We start from the raw sequence: 16,548 nt of genomic DNA, 5'->3' as shown, positions 1-16,548 counted from the left end.
CGGGGTGTGTGTGCAGTGTGCCCGCTGTGGCCCGTTTTTGCTCCCATGAGGGTTCAGAGGCCTCCTAGGCCCAAAATGGGGCACTGGTATGTGTGTGCCCCTCTGTGGCCTGTTTGCACTTCCAGGAGGCTTCAGGGAGGCCTCCTAGGCGCAAAATAGGGCACGGTGTGTGTGTGGCGTGTCCCTCCTGCAGCCCGTTTTTGCTCCCAGGGGGAGTGCAGGAGGTCAAGTGCTGCCTGTCACACCCCTTGGCCATGCCCACCCCGCCAGTCATTAGGGCAGAGAACCAGTTGTTAAATTATTTGAATCCCACCACTGGTTGGAAGGCATGTGGGCCCAGCCATTGTGGCTTATCCAACAGACTCTAATTAAAACAAACTCTGTGTTCTAAGGTTTGAAGAACCCAACCAATAACTTTCATTGTCGTAATTAGAAAACCAGGGTTAGATATTTTCACCCTGATTTATATCATCTGAACATCTACGGGCAGCTTCTGCCTTCAAAATTAGCAAGCCAGATCTGAACTGTCTGGCTGGGAGCCACACATAAGCAGCATGGAATTATTCAGAGGGCGGTCAAAGTAAAATGTAATAAATAAATGGATGAATGAAATAATTTTCCAAGTGATCTCCAAGGATGGAGAAAATAGCAAAAAAAAAACAAAACAAAAAACCCCTAAAACAGAGCCAGGGCTTTTTAATACAAGTCTAACAAAGATGTAACCATTTCATGTTGGAAAGGACGAATGGAGTGCTGATGGTATTGATTTTGTGATATGTCCATCCCAAGCAGACTCATTGTTTCAAGGGTAAGCTCCATGAAGCCCATCAGCCCTGAGGGCAGAGATGTCCTACATTTGGAAGAGACTGTCTTCTTTTGTGTGAGCCTGTTGCTAAGAACCAGAGAAATAGGGGAGAATGGGGGGAGCCCTTTTAGCATTAACGTCAACCCCAACAGCAGTTCAGCCCACAGCCGTCATTGGTGTAAGAACTTGGCTGTCCTTTCTTGGCATTGTCCACCCCGGTTACAGTAGACCTGGCTGTTGTTGAAAGCAGAAGAATTCGGATGGGCTTTTTGGGCATCTTCAGGGTTGCACAGTTGAACATCCTCACTTCTTTGGTGACGGGGATTTCTTCTGGGCATTGGGTCCAGCTTGTGTCCTCCGGTACCCAGCTGTAGCTTGCGTTATAGGAGTCGTTCTCATCTTTGCCCGCCAACAGGTAAATCTTACCTTGGAATTCCAATGCGCAAGCGAATGCCAAGGCGATGGGCAATTCCGGTATGTTGACTTCCCAATTGACTCTGCCATTCTCAGAGAGGTAAAAGTTACCTTTGGTACAGGAAGGAACCTCTTCGTTGCCCATTGCAGTGTGGGCTAGAACACTTCCCCTCTCCTCTGAGTATCCACCCAAAACATATATCCCATTTCCAATGGAAACAGCAGCTGCGCCGTAACAGGCAAACTCCAGGGGCACCTCAGTCCACCAATTGGCATTTGTGTCATAGATAAGAAGGCCCCGGTAACTCCAGGAAGCTTTCCCTCCTATTAGGTAGAGCTTATTCTTGAGCACTGCTGAAGCAGGGTACATCAAAGCGAGGGGAAGGTTAGCAATGGAAGTCCAAGTATTCTGCTCCACACAGAAGGCCTCAGCAGAAGTAAGAGGACCCAGGTCATTGCAGCCTCCAAGAGCGTAGAGTTTCTTGTTGCAGGCTAGGAAGGGATGCACAGCCCGGTTTGTGCTCATCGATGGAAGCTGCATCCATTGGCTAGTCAAGGAACTGTATTCATACAGAGAGTCAACAAATGTACAATTGTCCTTCTGACCACCAGACAGGTAAAGTTTGCATCCCACAGAAGCACATCCAGAGTAGCTCAGATATTTTACTGGTGGTAACTTCTCCCACTTTTCTGCTTGAGGATCAAAACAATGCAAATAGGATTCTGGGTTGTCTCCATCCTGGATCCTGTTTTCATTGACCTCTACGCACACAAAATAGTTGTCAAACATGCCTTTTCTGAGCCCACCGCTCTCTAGCAATCGCCCTGTCCCATCTAGTTCCTTCCACCGGAGGCGCACATGGCGATAATATTCTGCAATATCTGCCTGCACATCAACGAGCTCATCATGAGTGAGCAGTGGAAAGCGGACATGTCCAAGAAGCGTCTGAAACAACGGGAGACGTACAGAGGTTGCAGCTTCCACCCAACTGCGCACAGCCTGATAGATGACCAGTTCAGAGGTTATTTCCAAGTGGTCTGAGCAGATGAGATTGATCAGAGCACCAGAATCCAGATGCAGGAAAGGCTCTTGCTTTGTGAGGGTTCCAAAGTGTTGTTCAATGTAGCTTAGAGCTGCTTGGAGCAAGGGTGGATGATTGAACTCATAAGCCAAGCCATACAGGTTGAGGCAATTACCCATGGAAATATTCATCTCAAGAAACCTGAGAGAAAAGACAAGATAAATATAAAGTCAAACATTTTTACTAATGCCTCCATCTGTTTTATCTTTAGGTCCTGGTTATCTACGGGACCGCCTGCTACCACCAATAGCCTCCCACCAGCCAGTACGCTCCCATAGAGAGGGGCTCCTCCGGGTGCCGTCGGCCAAACAATGTCGGCTGGCGGTCCCCAGGGGGAGAGCCTTCTCTGTGGGGGCACCTACGATCTGGAACGAGCTCCCCCCGGAGATACGGAGGATCCCGGATCTTCGCACCTTCCGTCGCGCGCTTAAAACGTTTTTATTTCATCAAGCTGGCCTGGCCTAAATCATCTCCTCTTTTAAATTTAAATTTTAAACATAAATTTTTAATCTGTTTAATTATGGGGTATTTTAAAATTCAGCCTAAATTATTTAATTTGTTTTAATTTATTTTAGATTTTGTATTTCCTGTGTTTTATCTTCTGGCTGTTCACTGCCCTGAGTCCTTCGGGAGAAGGGCGGTATAGAAATTTAATAAAATAAAATAAAAATAAAATAAGGTCAGAGGTGAAATCCAGCCGGTTCGGAGAACTGACAAATACCACCTCTGGCTGGCCCCAGAGTGGGGTGGGAATGGAGATTTTGCAGTATCCTTCCCTTGCCACGCCCATCAAGCCACACCATGCCCACCCAGCCATGCCCACAGAACTAGTAGTAAAAAAAAAATTGGATTGCACTACTGGTTTAGGTAAAAACTCACTCTAAACCAGGGGTGTCAAACTTGCGGGGTCACATCATCACGTGACGTATCTTGACTTCCCCCCCCCTTTGCTAAACCATGGGTGGGCATGGTCAGCGCTTGACACATCCAGTCCACGGCAGTGGTAGTATTTAGCTGGTTCTATCCGGTTTGGGCAAACTGGTAGCGGCGGCTGCGGTGGCTCCGTCCACCTGCCCGGATGTCATCACGTCCTATTTGTGACGCTCTGCGTATGCGCAGAAGGTGCGTGCTCACATTTGTGAACCGATAGCAAAGGTAACTGAATACCACTCCTGGCCCGTGGGCTGCGAGTTTGACACCCCTGCTCTAAATGCTTTCTATTTTGGGATGCCAGATAGTACCGGAAGTGCACAAATCATCCAAGATCTGATTCAAATTTTCGATCCGACGAGTCTGTACAAATCCGGGTTGTTAACGCAATTCAACTCAACAGTTTGTATTACGAACTGATACAAACTTGCACTAATTGTACAGAAATTCTTGAGTCAAATAAATTTTATCAGAATTGTCAGATCAGTTCAGAGGCACCAAGCTTCATTGCCTACCCTAAAATGATTCTATGATTCAGGATGGTGATTTGATTTGAAGAGGTGATTAAATCCAGTCATGTGTTGTGGGATTCTTGGTTGTTAGAGATAAATAGGGTCATCTCTGAGCTTGGTTGTTTTCTTGCAGATGCTTCATTATCCAATTCAGTAAACAACAGCCTGATCAAGAACATTTCCACCAACACTGTCAGGGCAAGCCCCTTGTGTTCAAATAGAGAGAAAACCCCTCTTCCTTCTAGCACTGATGATGTTACCTAGTTGGGTAATGAAACATCCAAGTTCAGAGAACACCAAGGACCCGACAGTTCAACCCTGAGCTACTAATATTCTCTTCTTTTAATTAATCATTGTTGGTTTGGGTTGAAGTTGCAATGCAGCTTTGAAATCCCCTGTTCATCCTTAGATGAAGCCAAGAAATTAAAAGACGCTTGTTCGTGAGGAGGAAAGCTATGGCAAAGTTAGACAGCATACTAAAAAGCAGAGACATCACCCTGCCAACAAAAGTGCGTATAGTCAAGACTATGGTTTTCCCAGTTGCAATGTATGGCTGTGAAAGTTGGACCATAGGAAAGGCTGAGCGCCAAAGAATTGAGGCCTTTGAACTAAGGTGCTGGAGAAGACTCCTGCGAGTCCCTTGGACTTCAAGGTGATCAAACCGGTCAGTCCTAGAGGAGATCAACCTTGACTGCTCTTTGGAAGGCCAGATCCTGAAGATGAAACTCAAATACTTTGGCCATCTAATGAGAAGGAAGGACTCCCTGGAGAAGAGCCTAATGCTGGGAAAGATTGAGGGCAAAAGAAGAAGGGGACGACAGAGAACGAGGTGGCTGGATGGAGTCACTGAAGCAGTAGACATGAGCTTAAATGGTCTCCAGAGGATGGTAGAGGACAGGAAGGCCTGGAGGAACGTTGTCCATGGGGTCACAATGGGTTGGACACAATTTCACAACTAACAACAACAAATCCTTAGTTGTCTTTTATACCAATCTTCTCTTCCATGGAATTCATGCCACCTTCTAACCTGATCTGGTTTGTTGTCCTGATAGTTTTGGACTGAAAGAGCAAATGTTGCTGAAGGTAGAAGAAGTCATAGGCTGGATTTTTCCTCTCCAGACATTTGAGGAAGCAGAAGGTTGCTAAGCATCTTTCTCAACATCCAACCCGTACATTTATAAATTTACCGGAACCCCTTCTTTGAAAAGAAAGCAACATTGATTAAGCGATAGCACTATCCTTGGCACAGTGAGAGGTTCATGTATGAAACAGCCCCAAGGAGCAGTGTTCTTTTGGGCGATCTATAATGACATGTTTCCAAGAATATTGCAAAGTTCAGCCCGTGAGTTCTCCAGAGCTGCATGAAGTCCCTGAAAGGTTACAGCCTGACGCCCCCCACCCCCCGCAGAACTCTCTGCAAAGTTGCCATCCAATTATATGTTTTAATGACGCAGAAAGGGAAAATTATGAAAGGCACGGGGGGGATACTCCTATTAATGCCATTTAATGGTTTTAATTTAAATAAAAAGTAAATTGCATTGTGTTTAATCTACATTTAGATGTAAATGTTAAATATAAATCAAGTTTAGTTTTTGTCCCAGTTTTCTCATGTCAGTGTCCTGGCGCTGTGCCCTTTTGGGCACAGGGTATGCTTTGAAGAAAAAGTGGTTGGTTTCATATAGCGCACTAATTTTTTCACTTCAGGTTAATCTAACCCACTGGAATCCATACAACTTGCTATGCCTGAATAAGCTAACTTGATGAAGGTTCTGTATCATGGCTTGGTTCATATAGTAATAGCAATAGCGCTTAGACTTATATACCGCTTCACAGTGCTTTTTTCTCTAAGCGGTTTATAGAGTCAGCCTCTTGCCCCCAACAAACTGGGTCCTCATTTTATTGACCTTGGAAGGATGGAAGGCTGAGCCAACCTTGAGCCGGTCAGGATCGAACTGCTGGAGTGAACAGTGAGTTAGCCTGCAGTACTGCATTCTAACCACTGCGTCACCACGGCTCATATCACTTGCTAAGACAATGGTTGTTTTCCCACAACACACTGAAGTAGAAGAGACCCCCTGTTGTGGCCTGTCAGCAGCCTGTGCGGATTGTAGCTGGTTCTGACAGCAAGGAGGCTGGTGTGGTGCTGTGCCAGCAGCCTGTGCAGCTGGCACTCGAGTCAGACAATGAGAAGGCTGGAGAAGATGTGGTGCCAGAGGCGGGGATTCAGCCAGGGCCTTCAGAACCTCCAGAAGTTCCTTTAAGTGAAGAGGACGAAGAGGAGGAGCCTCTTCTCAATGCACGGGCGTGCAGAGCTGCCAAAAGGCAGGAGTGGCTCTTCAGGAGGAGGTCTCCTCGAAAGTAAGGCTTGGGGCTAGTTGGCCACACCTTAGCCTATTTAAGGAGGAATGCCAACTGAAGCAATTTGTAGGGAACAACTTTAGTTCATTCTCCTTCGCGTCTGGATTCTCTGCAAATTGCTTCTGGGCTTTCTTACCTTAGTAAGATTGTGATTACTTTATCTTTGTTTTCTTATAGGCTGTTAAGAAATTTTATTAACAGCCTTTTTATTTGGAAAAGACTGAGTTATTTTAGTAAATTTAAATTTTGTACAGACTTTGTGTGTGCTGTATTCTTTGGGGTCCATAGCTGGGGCAGAACACCCCCCCCCACCTTTTAGCTTAGTCTTCCATATTGTGCAAACCTAACTCCTAAAAAGTTTTGCAGCCCAGATTTTAGGAAGGCAAGACACACGGATCCTTAGAGATTTGACTTTGATGTAGTTGGCAATGAAACGCTTATAGTAGCTGAACCTTTGGAAGTTCAGCTTTTGTTATACAAGATCGTCCTTGACTTATGACCACAATGGAGCTCAGCATTTCTGTTGCTAAATAGGACAATTGTTAAGTGAGTTTTGTCCCACTTTACGGCCTTTCTTGCCACAGGGATTAAGTGTATCTCTGCAGTTGTTAAGTTTAGTAACGCGGTTGTTAAGTAAATCTGGCTTCCCTGTTGACTTTTGCTTGTCGGAAGGTCGCAAAAGGTGATCACATGACCCTGGAACACCGCAACCATCATAAATATGAGCCAGTTGCCATGCATACAAAATTTGATCATGTGACTATGGGGATGCTGCAACAGCCATAAGAGTGAAAAATGGTAATGTCACTTTTCAGTGTTGTCGTAACTTCGGTCACGAAACAAATGGTTGTAAGTCGAGGATTAGCTGTATTGTGTATCTGACGGTATGGAGGACCTGCTAATTCAGAATGGGTTTCGAGCTGCTAGACTGAGAAGCTGGACAGTTTTATGAAGAAGCTGCCAGGTCCTTTGTGATTAGTGAAGAGCAGAAGAGGTAGCGTGATGGGTAGGAAATAGTTCAGTTGCCAGAATTAACCCCATTCCTTTCTCCTTAGGACATATTGCTAAAAAGACCATGAGAATTGTGTTTGGAAAAAGAATGACTTCCAAATTTAGCTGGATCCTGAGTAAAGAACTAAGGAGAAATTTCCTAACAGTGAAAACAATTAACCACTGGAATGGCTTGCCTTCAGAAGTTGTGGGTGCTTCATCACTGGAGGCCTTTTATGAAGAAACTGGACAGCCACTTGTCTGAAATGGTATAGATAGGGTCTCCTGCTTGAGCAGGGGATTGGACTAGAAGACCTCCAAGGTCCCTTACGACTCTGTTATTCTGTTATAACACTTCCCCTTGGGACGCTGCTATAGGGCATTGAATGTAAAACAATGCTGGGGGTTCGCAGGAGTTCAGGAGAACCTCTAGCTAAGATTCTGTGCAGTTCAGAGAACCCCCAAATCCCACTCCTGGATGGCCCTGCCTACCCCTGCCCTCCCCTCCCCGGAGTCCCCATGCGGCCTGTAAGTGCAGGGCACGTGCGGAGGCTCAGGGAGGGTGAAAAACGGGCCTACTGGAAGTTCGGGAAGGCCGGAAATAGGCCCGTTTCTGGCCTCCAGAGGGCCTCCAGAGCCTGGGGAGGTGTTTTCGCCCTCCCGGAGGCTCAAAGAAATCCAACAGAACCCGGGGAGGGCAAAAATGCCCTCCCCACCATGGTGCAGGAGGCCGACTAGGCCATGCCACCATGGCCATACCCATCCAGTAACCGGGCAGAGAACCCCTTGCTAAAATTTTTGAAGCCCACCCCTGGATACAAGGACATTTTTTCCCTCATGCCATCATTATGCTGAATGCCTAATTCTCACAGTACTGTCTAATGTTTATGTGCATTTATCCATGAACTATGGCGGTAGTGTTATCATTTATCCTTCTCATTATCTTCTTGGAAGTTGGTTCCTTCCAACTCTGTCATTCTGTAAACATTACCTTCCAACTGTTTCTTTCAATGGGAGGATCTGAAGCTTGCTAGCCGCCGTGAAAAGATCGTGAGCCGTCTCGGCTGAGAGGGACAATTCTTCTGTGTAGAGATAATCCAGCAAGCTGTGGAGTGTGGAGGCCGTCATGTCTTCAAGTAAGATCTCCCCATTTTGAGACTCACTGCTGCCACTGGTGAAAAGATCTCGAAAATAAGGGCTAACAGATGCCAGCAGCATCCTGCAGGGAAAGAGAAAAAAAAGGTTGATAAACATAGGATGGCTTTGGACATTGATATTCATTTGCAGATAGAGAACTCCAGGAATTGAAGTCCATACATTTTCAAGTTGCCAGAATTAAGAAACATTATCCTGAGATAATTCCACAATAATAAGATATTTGCAGATATCTTCTCCTCACATCCTGGACCTAAATGTTCCAATATTTGAGGGGCTGCCACAAAGAAGAGGGGGTTAGCCTATTTTCCAAAGCACCTGAAGGCAAGACAAGAAGCAATGGATGGAAACTAAGCAAGGAGAGAAGCAACCTAGAACTAAGGAGAAATTTCCTGAAAATTAGAACAATTAATCAATGGAACGACTTGCTTCCAGAAGTTGTGGGTGCTCCATTACTGGAGGCTTTTAAGAAGAGACTGGACAGCCACTTGCCTGGAATAGTATAGGGTCTCCTGCATGAACAGGAGGTTGGACTAGAAGATCTCCAAAATCCATTCTGTTATTCTGTTCCATTAATAACAACTTATTTGCTTATGGTTATTTACTATTGCCTAATATGGGTTTTCTATCGAAGCAACCTGGTCTACCCAAATATGGGAAGGAGCATACTGCTTCCTTTTCGCCTTTCAGCCCCAATCCAGGAGCCCTCAGTCAGTCGCTTTCATGACAAACTATTTTGTGTTAAATTTATATTTACTGACAAAGAAATAAAGGGAGATTAATATAGATCTATTTCAAGCTATTTAGCTTTTATCAGCTAGCCATACCCTTCTGGGATTCGAACCTGGGCTTGCTTGCATATTAGGCAGATGTATTAACCTCTAAGCCACAAATAGATCTATATTAGTCTCCTTTTATTTCTTTGTCAGTAAATATAAATTTAACACAAAATAGTTTATCATGAAAGCGACTGCCTGAGGGGCCCCGGATTGGGGCTGAAAGGCAAAAAGGAAGCGGTATGCTCCTTCCCATATTTGGGTAGACCACGTTGCTTTGATAGAAAACCCATTTAATCTCCCCTGGTACAAGCTGACAAAGCGAGGAGAACCTGTGGTTTAGAGGTTAATACATCTGCCTAATATGCAAGCAAGCCCAGGTTCAAATCCCAGAAGGGTATGGCTAGCTGATGAGAGCTAAATAGCTTGAAATAGATCTATATTTCTTTGTCAGTAAATATAAATTTAACACTATATATATATATATATATATATATATATATATATATATATATATATATATATAATATTTAATAATTTAGTAAACATATTTACTAAATTATTTACTATTGTGGTGGCTCAGTGGCTAAGATGCTGAGCTTGTTGATTGAAAGGTCGGCAATTCAGCGGTTCAAATCCCTAGTGATGAGTAACAGGATGAGCTCCCATTACTTGTCCCAGCTTCTGCCCACCTAGCAGTTCTAAAGCACGTAAAAAATGCAAGTAGAAAAATAGGGACCACCTTTGGTGGGAAGGTAACAGCGTTCTATGCACCTTTGGCATTTAGTCATGCTGGCCACATGACCACGGAGACGTCTTTGGACAGCACTGGCTCTTTGGCTTTGAAACGGAGATGAGCACCGGCCCCTAGAGTCAGGAACAACTAGCACATATGTGTGAAGGGAACCTTTACCTTTACCTTTAAAGACTAAATAATAACATGGGCTATCAACTTAAAAACAAACCTGAAGATGAACCATTCCAACTCAGTTATTCTGTTATAACTCTTCCCCTCAGGACGCAGCTATAGGGCATTGTAGGCAAAACAACTAGACACAAGGACATTTCCCCCCCATGCCATCGTTATGCTGAACACCTAATTCTCACGGTACTGTCTAATGTTTATGTTCCTTTATCCATGAAGTATGGCGGTAATATTATTTATCCTTATTATCTTCTTTACTTGCTCCCTCTGATTGGTATATTATTATCTCTTATTCATTAAACATTAAACTCGGTCAACTGATCATTTTAAAATGTGTCACAAATACCATGGACTGGTGCTAATGGTTGATACGGGGGCTGCCAGCGTCCTAGGTATCAACCAAGTATCATCTTAAAATATATGATGTTCCGAGTAGTGCAGTTTTTTGCAATTCCGCTGGTATTATTGCAGGAAGCTGCAATTTCTTGATGTGTTTTGTAAAATTCTTGGACATGGTACCAAGTGCCCCAATGACAATGGGTATCATTGTTACATGTTTCATCCATAGCCGTGTAGTTTCGATGGCCAAGTCGCGATATTTCATGATTTTTTCCAGTTCTTTTTCTTCGACGCTGTCATCTCCTGGTACCGCGATGTCAATAAATTGTACATTTCGGTTTTCGACAACTGTGATATCTGGCGTGTTGTGTTCCAAGTGACCATCGTGCTCGGTCGTGTCTGTATTCGAAAGTCTCACAAGATCTTCACTTTCTCATTTTCTATAACTTTTTCCACTTTATGTTCCCATGACTTTTTGGATACAGGTAAGTTGTATTTTTTACATAATGACCAGTGGATTAATTTAGCAACTCGGTCGTGTCTAGCTTTGTAATCAGTTTGTGCAATTTTGCTGCATTCACATATTAAATGTTGAAAAGTTTTGACATCGTTGTTGCAAAATTGGCAGTTTGGATTGTTGGTGGATTTTTGTATCTTTGCTTTCATGGCATTAGTTTGTAGTGCTTATTCTTGAGCAGCGAGTATTAAACCTTCCATTTATTTCTTGATGGTTCCCATCTTAAGCCATGCCCATGTAAAGTTGTCATCACATTTTCCTTCAATGTTTTTCAAGCGCTGTCCATGCAAAGCTTTGGTTTTCCATCTATTTAATCTGTCATCCAGCTGTTTTTCCTTATATTCTGCCTTTGTTTCTGTTGTTTTTATAATGTTCTTTGTTTTCACAACCTGCAGCAATTTTTCTGTATATTATTATTATTGGTTAATCTTTAGTGAGATTCACAGCCTTTGAGGCTGGTTAATAGCTCAGCAGCTCGAGTCCTAACCAAGGACCTAGGAACTGTTAAGGTATCGTCGGAGGATGTAAGCTGTTCCGAGTAAGGTGGTTTTTTGTAGAGTCAAAATGTTCAAGTCCGGCAAATTTAGAATTTCTAAATAGCGGGGTAGCCCTTTGGGTATTGCTCCAAGGGCTCCAATTACAATCGGGACAACACACAATTTCTTTTTCCACAGTCGCTCAACTTCAATTTGCAAATCCCGGTACTTTGTGATTTTTTTCTTGCTGCTTATATTATTATTATTATTATTATTATTATTATTATTATTATTATTATTATTATGTTGCTTTGCATATACATTGAAAGCTTCTGCACCAAACACAAATGCTTTGTGTGTCTAATCACATTTGGCCAAATAAAGCATTCATTCATTCATTCGTATTAACCATGATAGATTAATAATTTTACTCAGTGAAAAAGCAGTTTGGAATAGCTGGTTTTTTCCAATGTGTTGTAGTTCAACAATATCTGTATAGGTAGAGGGAGCTGTAGGGATATAGAGATGACTTACCTGTGGCAAGGAAAGTTCTTTCCTTCAACCCCCAAAGTGACATCGCAAAGTTGTTGGGATTGGTATAGCTGTTTCAAACCTAGCAAAACAAATAAGTACACAAAGCACATGTGCGTGGAAGTACACATACATGCAAAAGTAGAAAGCACAAAACTTCTTAACCTGGTTATGTATAGATTGATCCAGATGTGGATGCAACTTATGTTCTGACTTTTGGTCATTTGTATGATACCCAGGTGGCCAACAAGACAGTAAAAACTGTAGTGCAATGCGAAGGGGAAAAAAAGCATAATTGCAACAGAAACAAAATCAGATACAGGTAGTCCTCGACTTAAGACTATAACTGAACCCAAAATTTCTGTTGCTAAGGGAGAGAGTTGTTACATGAGTTTTGCCCCATTATATGACCTCCCTTGCCACAGGTGTTAAGTGAATCACTGCAATTGTTAAGTTAGCAACACAGTAAGTGAACCTGTCTTCTCCATTGACTTTGCTTGTTAGAAGAAGATAAAAAAGGATCGCATGACCCTGGGACCGTCATAAATGAGAGTCGGTTGCCAAGCGTCTGAATTTTGATCACAATGACCATGGGGATGCTGCAATGGTCGTGAAAAATGGTTGTAAATGTTGTGGCCCATCAGCGGCCTGTGCATCTAGTAGCTGATTCCGACAGCGAGGAGGCTGGTGTGGTGCTGCGCCAGCAGCCTGTGCAGCTGGCACTTGAGTAGGACAATGAGGAGGCTGGAGAAGATGTGGTGCCAGAGGCGGGGATTCAACCAGGGCCTTCAGAACCTCCAGAAGCTCCCTTAAGTGAAGAGGACGAAGAGGAGGAGCCTCTTCTCGATGCACGGGCGCACAGAGCTGCCAAAAGGCAGGAGTGGCTCTTCAGGAGGAGGTCTCCTCGAGAGTAAGGCTTGGGGCTAATTGGCCACTCCCTTAGCCTATTTTTTTTAATTTGATTTATATGCCGCCCTTCTCTGGAGACTCAGGGCGGCTTACAATGCGCTAAGCAATAGCAATATTTAAGGAAGAACGCCGACTGAAGCAATTTGCAGGGAACAACTTCATTCACATATCTTCATGTCTTGTCTTGCTTATCTTATCAGCTTCCTGCAAATTGCTTCTGGGCATTCTGCCAACCACAGTGAGCTTTCAGTATTATTCTTTGAATTCTTGGTGGCTATTAATGCAGTTAATTAACAGCCATTGTTGTAAAAAACTGGTTTATTTAGTAAACTAAGGTTTGAACGGACTTTGTGTGTGCTGCGTTCTTTGGGGTCCGTAGCTGGGGCAGAACAGTAAGTCACTCTTTTCAGTACCATTTTAATTTTGAACAACAAACTGTTGTAAGTCACAGATCACCTGTATATAGAGGCCAAAATCAATTTATGTAGCAAAAACCTGCTAATGAAATTACATAATTTGCCCAGAGTCGCTTTGGATAGTGAGATAGGTGGAATATAAATTCAATCAATCAATCGATCAATTAATCCTAGGCCGACTTGGTTATGTGTCCTTTCCTATGTATATAACAATAGCAATAGCAGTTAGATTTATATACAGTGCTTTCCAGCCCTCTCTAAGTGGTTTACAGAGTCAGCATATCGCCCCCAACAATCTGAGTTCTCATTTTGCCCACCTCAGAGGGATGGAAGGCTGAGTCAACCTTGAGCCTGGTGAGATTTGATCTGCCGAACTGCTGGCAGGTGGTGGTGATCAGCAGAAGTAGCCTGCAGTACTGCACTCTAATCACTGCACCACCGTGGCTCAGTATCTATGCAACATAGATACTCTTGGGATGCAAAGCCAAACAATTGTAGATTGGACCTTAGTGGTCCCTTGGCCCAATCTTCTTGCTCAAGTTTAAATCATCAGAAGAGGGGAACACTGTTAATTACCAGGACCACTTCTACTGAATTTTTCTAGAGCATCATGTCTCAATAAATGTCACTCTATTGTTGAGAGGTTCTTACATTTCTCTCTGTTTTATTAAACAGAGGAATTTATTAAAGTTCTTCATCATCATCCCAAGTCATTTGTTCAAGTTGGTCTCTTGCATGCCTTTCTAATATTGGAAAGTAATAATCGTGCCTTCCTTTAATTTTCATTCATCCATATTCAATCTCCCCTAGTTTATTTTTTAACAATTCCTCATGGGGCTTGAAGCTATTCAAGAGCTTCAAATTAGAGGGCTTCAAATATACAGGATTTAAGAGCTTCAGATATGCAGGACCAACTTCCACAATCTTTGGTTAGCATCAGGGGTCCTATTCAGCAGGTTCTGACAGGTTCTGGAGAACTGGTAGCGGAAATTTTGAGTAGTTCGGAGAACCGCCAAATACTCTGGCTGGCCCAGTGGTGGGATTCAAATAATTTAACAACCAGTTCTCTGCCCTAATGACCAACTGGGTAGGTGTGGCTCGGTGGTTATATGACCATGTGGGCATGGCCAACTCAACATCACTCACGTCGATAGGCGCATCACCTTAGCTGTTACAATGTAATAAGGGTTAACCAGAGAGGCAGTTTCTGTAAGCAGGGTAATAAAGATTAGGCTAGAAACAACACCAGAATGTTTCCTTCCTGCCTTCCTTACAGGATTAGCCCTGTAAAGTGGAAAAAAGCAAAATGAGATTTCTTCGAAGAACTGGTTCTCCGAACTGCTTAGAAAGTTAACATCCGGTTCTCCCAAATAGGTGCGAACTGGCTGAATCCCACCACTGGGCTGGCCCAAAGTGGGGTGGGAATGGAGATTTTGCAATATCCTTCCCCCAGGAGTGGGGAGGGAATGGAGATTATACAGTATCCTTCCCCTGCCACACCCACCAAGCCACACCACACTCACCAAGCCACACCCACAGAACCAATAGTAAAAAAAATTGAATTCCACCACTGGTTAGCATGCTGTCAGAGAAGGCTGTTCTAGATGATCTCCAAACTTACCTTGACATAAATAGGTTTCATGAGACTGAAGTGGTTTTTCTGTCCCATCTTCTTCATCACTGTCTCTCAGGGAATCCATTTTCTCAGCCTCCCAAGAAGGCTCAGGAACCAGCCAAAGAATTCATCATGTTCCTTTATCTGGGGATTGTTCAGAATGAGGCCCAGAGGTGGTTATTCAGCAGTTGTGACCAGTTCTGGAGAACTGGTAGCGGAAATTTTGAGTAGTTTGGAGAACTAGTAAATGCCACCTCTGACTGGCCCTGCCCCCATCTGTTCTCTGCCTCCTGAGTCCCAACTGATTGGGAGGAAATGGGGATTTTGCAGTATCCTTCCCCTGGAGTAGGGTGGGAATGGAGATTTTACAGTATCCTTCCCCTGCCATCCCCACCAAGCCAAGCCACACCCACCAAGCCACGCTCACAGAACTGGTAGTAAAATTTTTTTGAATCCTACCACTGATGAGGACTTAAACAATCCTTTATTTCAAGCCAGGAATAAATCCTGGTAAGAACTGGGCACCTATTTCTCCCATTTTTGTACTATCCCGTCTTCTGAGATTTAGAAGCTTTAGCATCACATCAAACAATTATGCTCAAAATGGAGAATTCAGACTCACGTCCTATGATGGAAGGCCTGAAACCTATGGCGAATCTGGAGTTCTCCATATATTCATGTTTGGATTTTCTGCTTTAGAATTAAACAATAATTCTAATTTGATGATGAAAATGCCAATGAGAAATTGAGTGTGAGAGGGATCTTGGAGTCTTAGTGGACAACCAGCTAAATATAAGTCAGCAGTGACTAAGTCAGCTAAAAAAGCCAATGCAATCCTAAATTGCATTAACAGAGGGGTATAATCAAGATCAAGTGAGGCATTAATACCACTCTATAAAGCCTTAGTAAGACCACACCCAGAATACTGCATCCAGTTTTGGTCTCCACACTATAAAAAAGATGTTGAGACTCTAGAAAGAGTGCAGAGAAGAGCAACCAGGATGATTAAGGGACTGGAGACTAAAACATATGAAGAACGGTTACAGGAACTGGGCATGGCTAGTCTAGTGAAGAGAAGGACCAGGGGAGACATGATAGCAGTGTTCCAATATTTGAGGGGCTGCCACAGAAAGGAGGCGTTCAAGCTATTTGGCACCCGAAAGCCCGACAAGGAATAATGGATGGAAACTGATCAAGGAGAGATTCAACCTAGAAATGAGGAACTTTCTGACAGTGAGAACAATCAACCAATGGAACAGAAGTTGCCTTCGGAAGTTGTGGGAGCTTCATCACTTGAGACTTTCAAGAAGAGATTGGACTGCCATGTGTCAGAAATGGTGTAGGGTCTCCTGCTTAGGCGGGGGGTTGGACTAGATGACCCATAAGGTCCCTTCCAATTCTGTTAATCTGTTGTCTGATTTACGGAATTCAGAACTCCAACAGGCTTAAAACACATTTCTTCTTGCTTTTTCTATGTTGCCAAGCCTTACCCTTTTATTCAATTCCAAAGCCCCCAAATGTGCTTTCCATGCAAAGTCTCCATGCTTTCCCCCCTGTAGTGGGAGGAAAATAAATAAGAACCAGCCGATACACTGCTAGCTGAATTGCAGCAGATCAATAAAGATTGATTTTGACTCACAGTTACTTAACACCAGCAAGACAGAAAAGTTTTTCCCTTCTTCCAAAGCTGTTGAAATGAAGAAAATAGGGGACAAGGGGATACCAAAAGTATGGTATGTGGCAGTGATGGGTTGTTCCCGGTTCGCACCGGTTCACAAGAACCGGTAGTAAAAATTTG

At 43.6% G+C, this 16,548-nt stretch overlaps 1 protein-coding gene across 1 annotated transcript; it reads right to left on the bottom strand.

The window, feature by feature from the left end:
• Positions 1–944: 944 nt before the first annotated feature.
• LOC139314778 (kelch-like protein 12) lies at positions 945–14,835 on the bottom strand. Its single transcript, XM_070940652.1, has 4 exons — positions 14,757–14,835; positions 11,814–11,892; positions 8,083–8,310; positions 945–2,442 (listed from the first exon to the last, which is right to left on the bottom strand). Exons 1-4 carry the CDS (start codon positions 14,833–14,835, stop codon positions 945–947), a joined length of 1,884 nt encoding a protein of 627 aa, XP_070796753.1.
• Between the last annotated feature and the right edge of the window lie 1,713 nt (positions 14,836–16,548).

Source organism: Pituophis catenifer, unplaced genomic scaffold, assembly GCF_029215685.1.
Source record: "Pituophis catenifer annectens isolate HBS135680 unplaced genomic scaffold, rPitCat1.0.hap2 SCAF_3, whole genome shotgun sequence".
Lineage (NCBI taxonomy): Eukaryota > Metazoa > Chordata > Lepidosauria > Squamata > Colubridae > Pituophis > Pituophis catenifer.
This window is presented reverse-complemented; position numbering and strand designations above follow the sequence as displayed.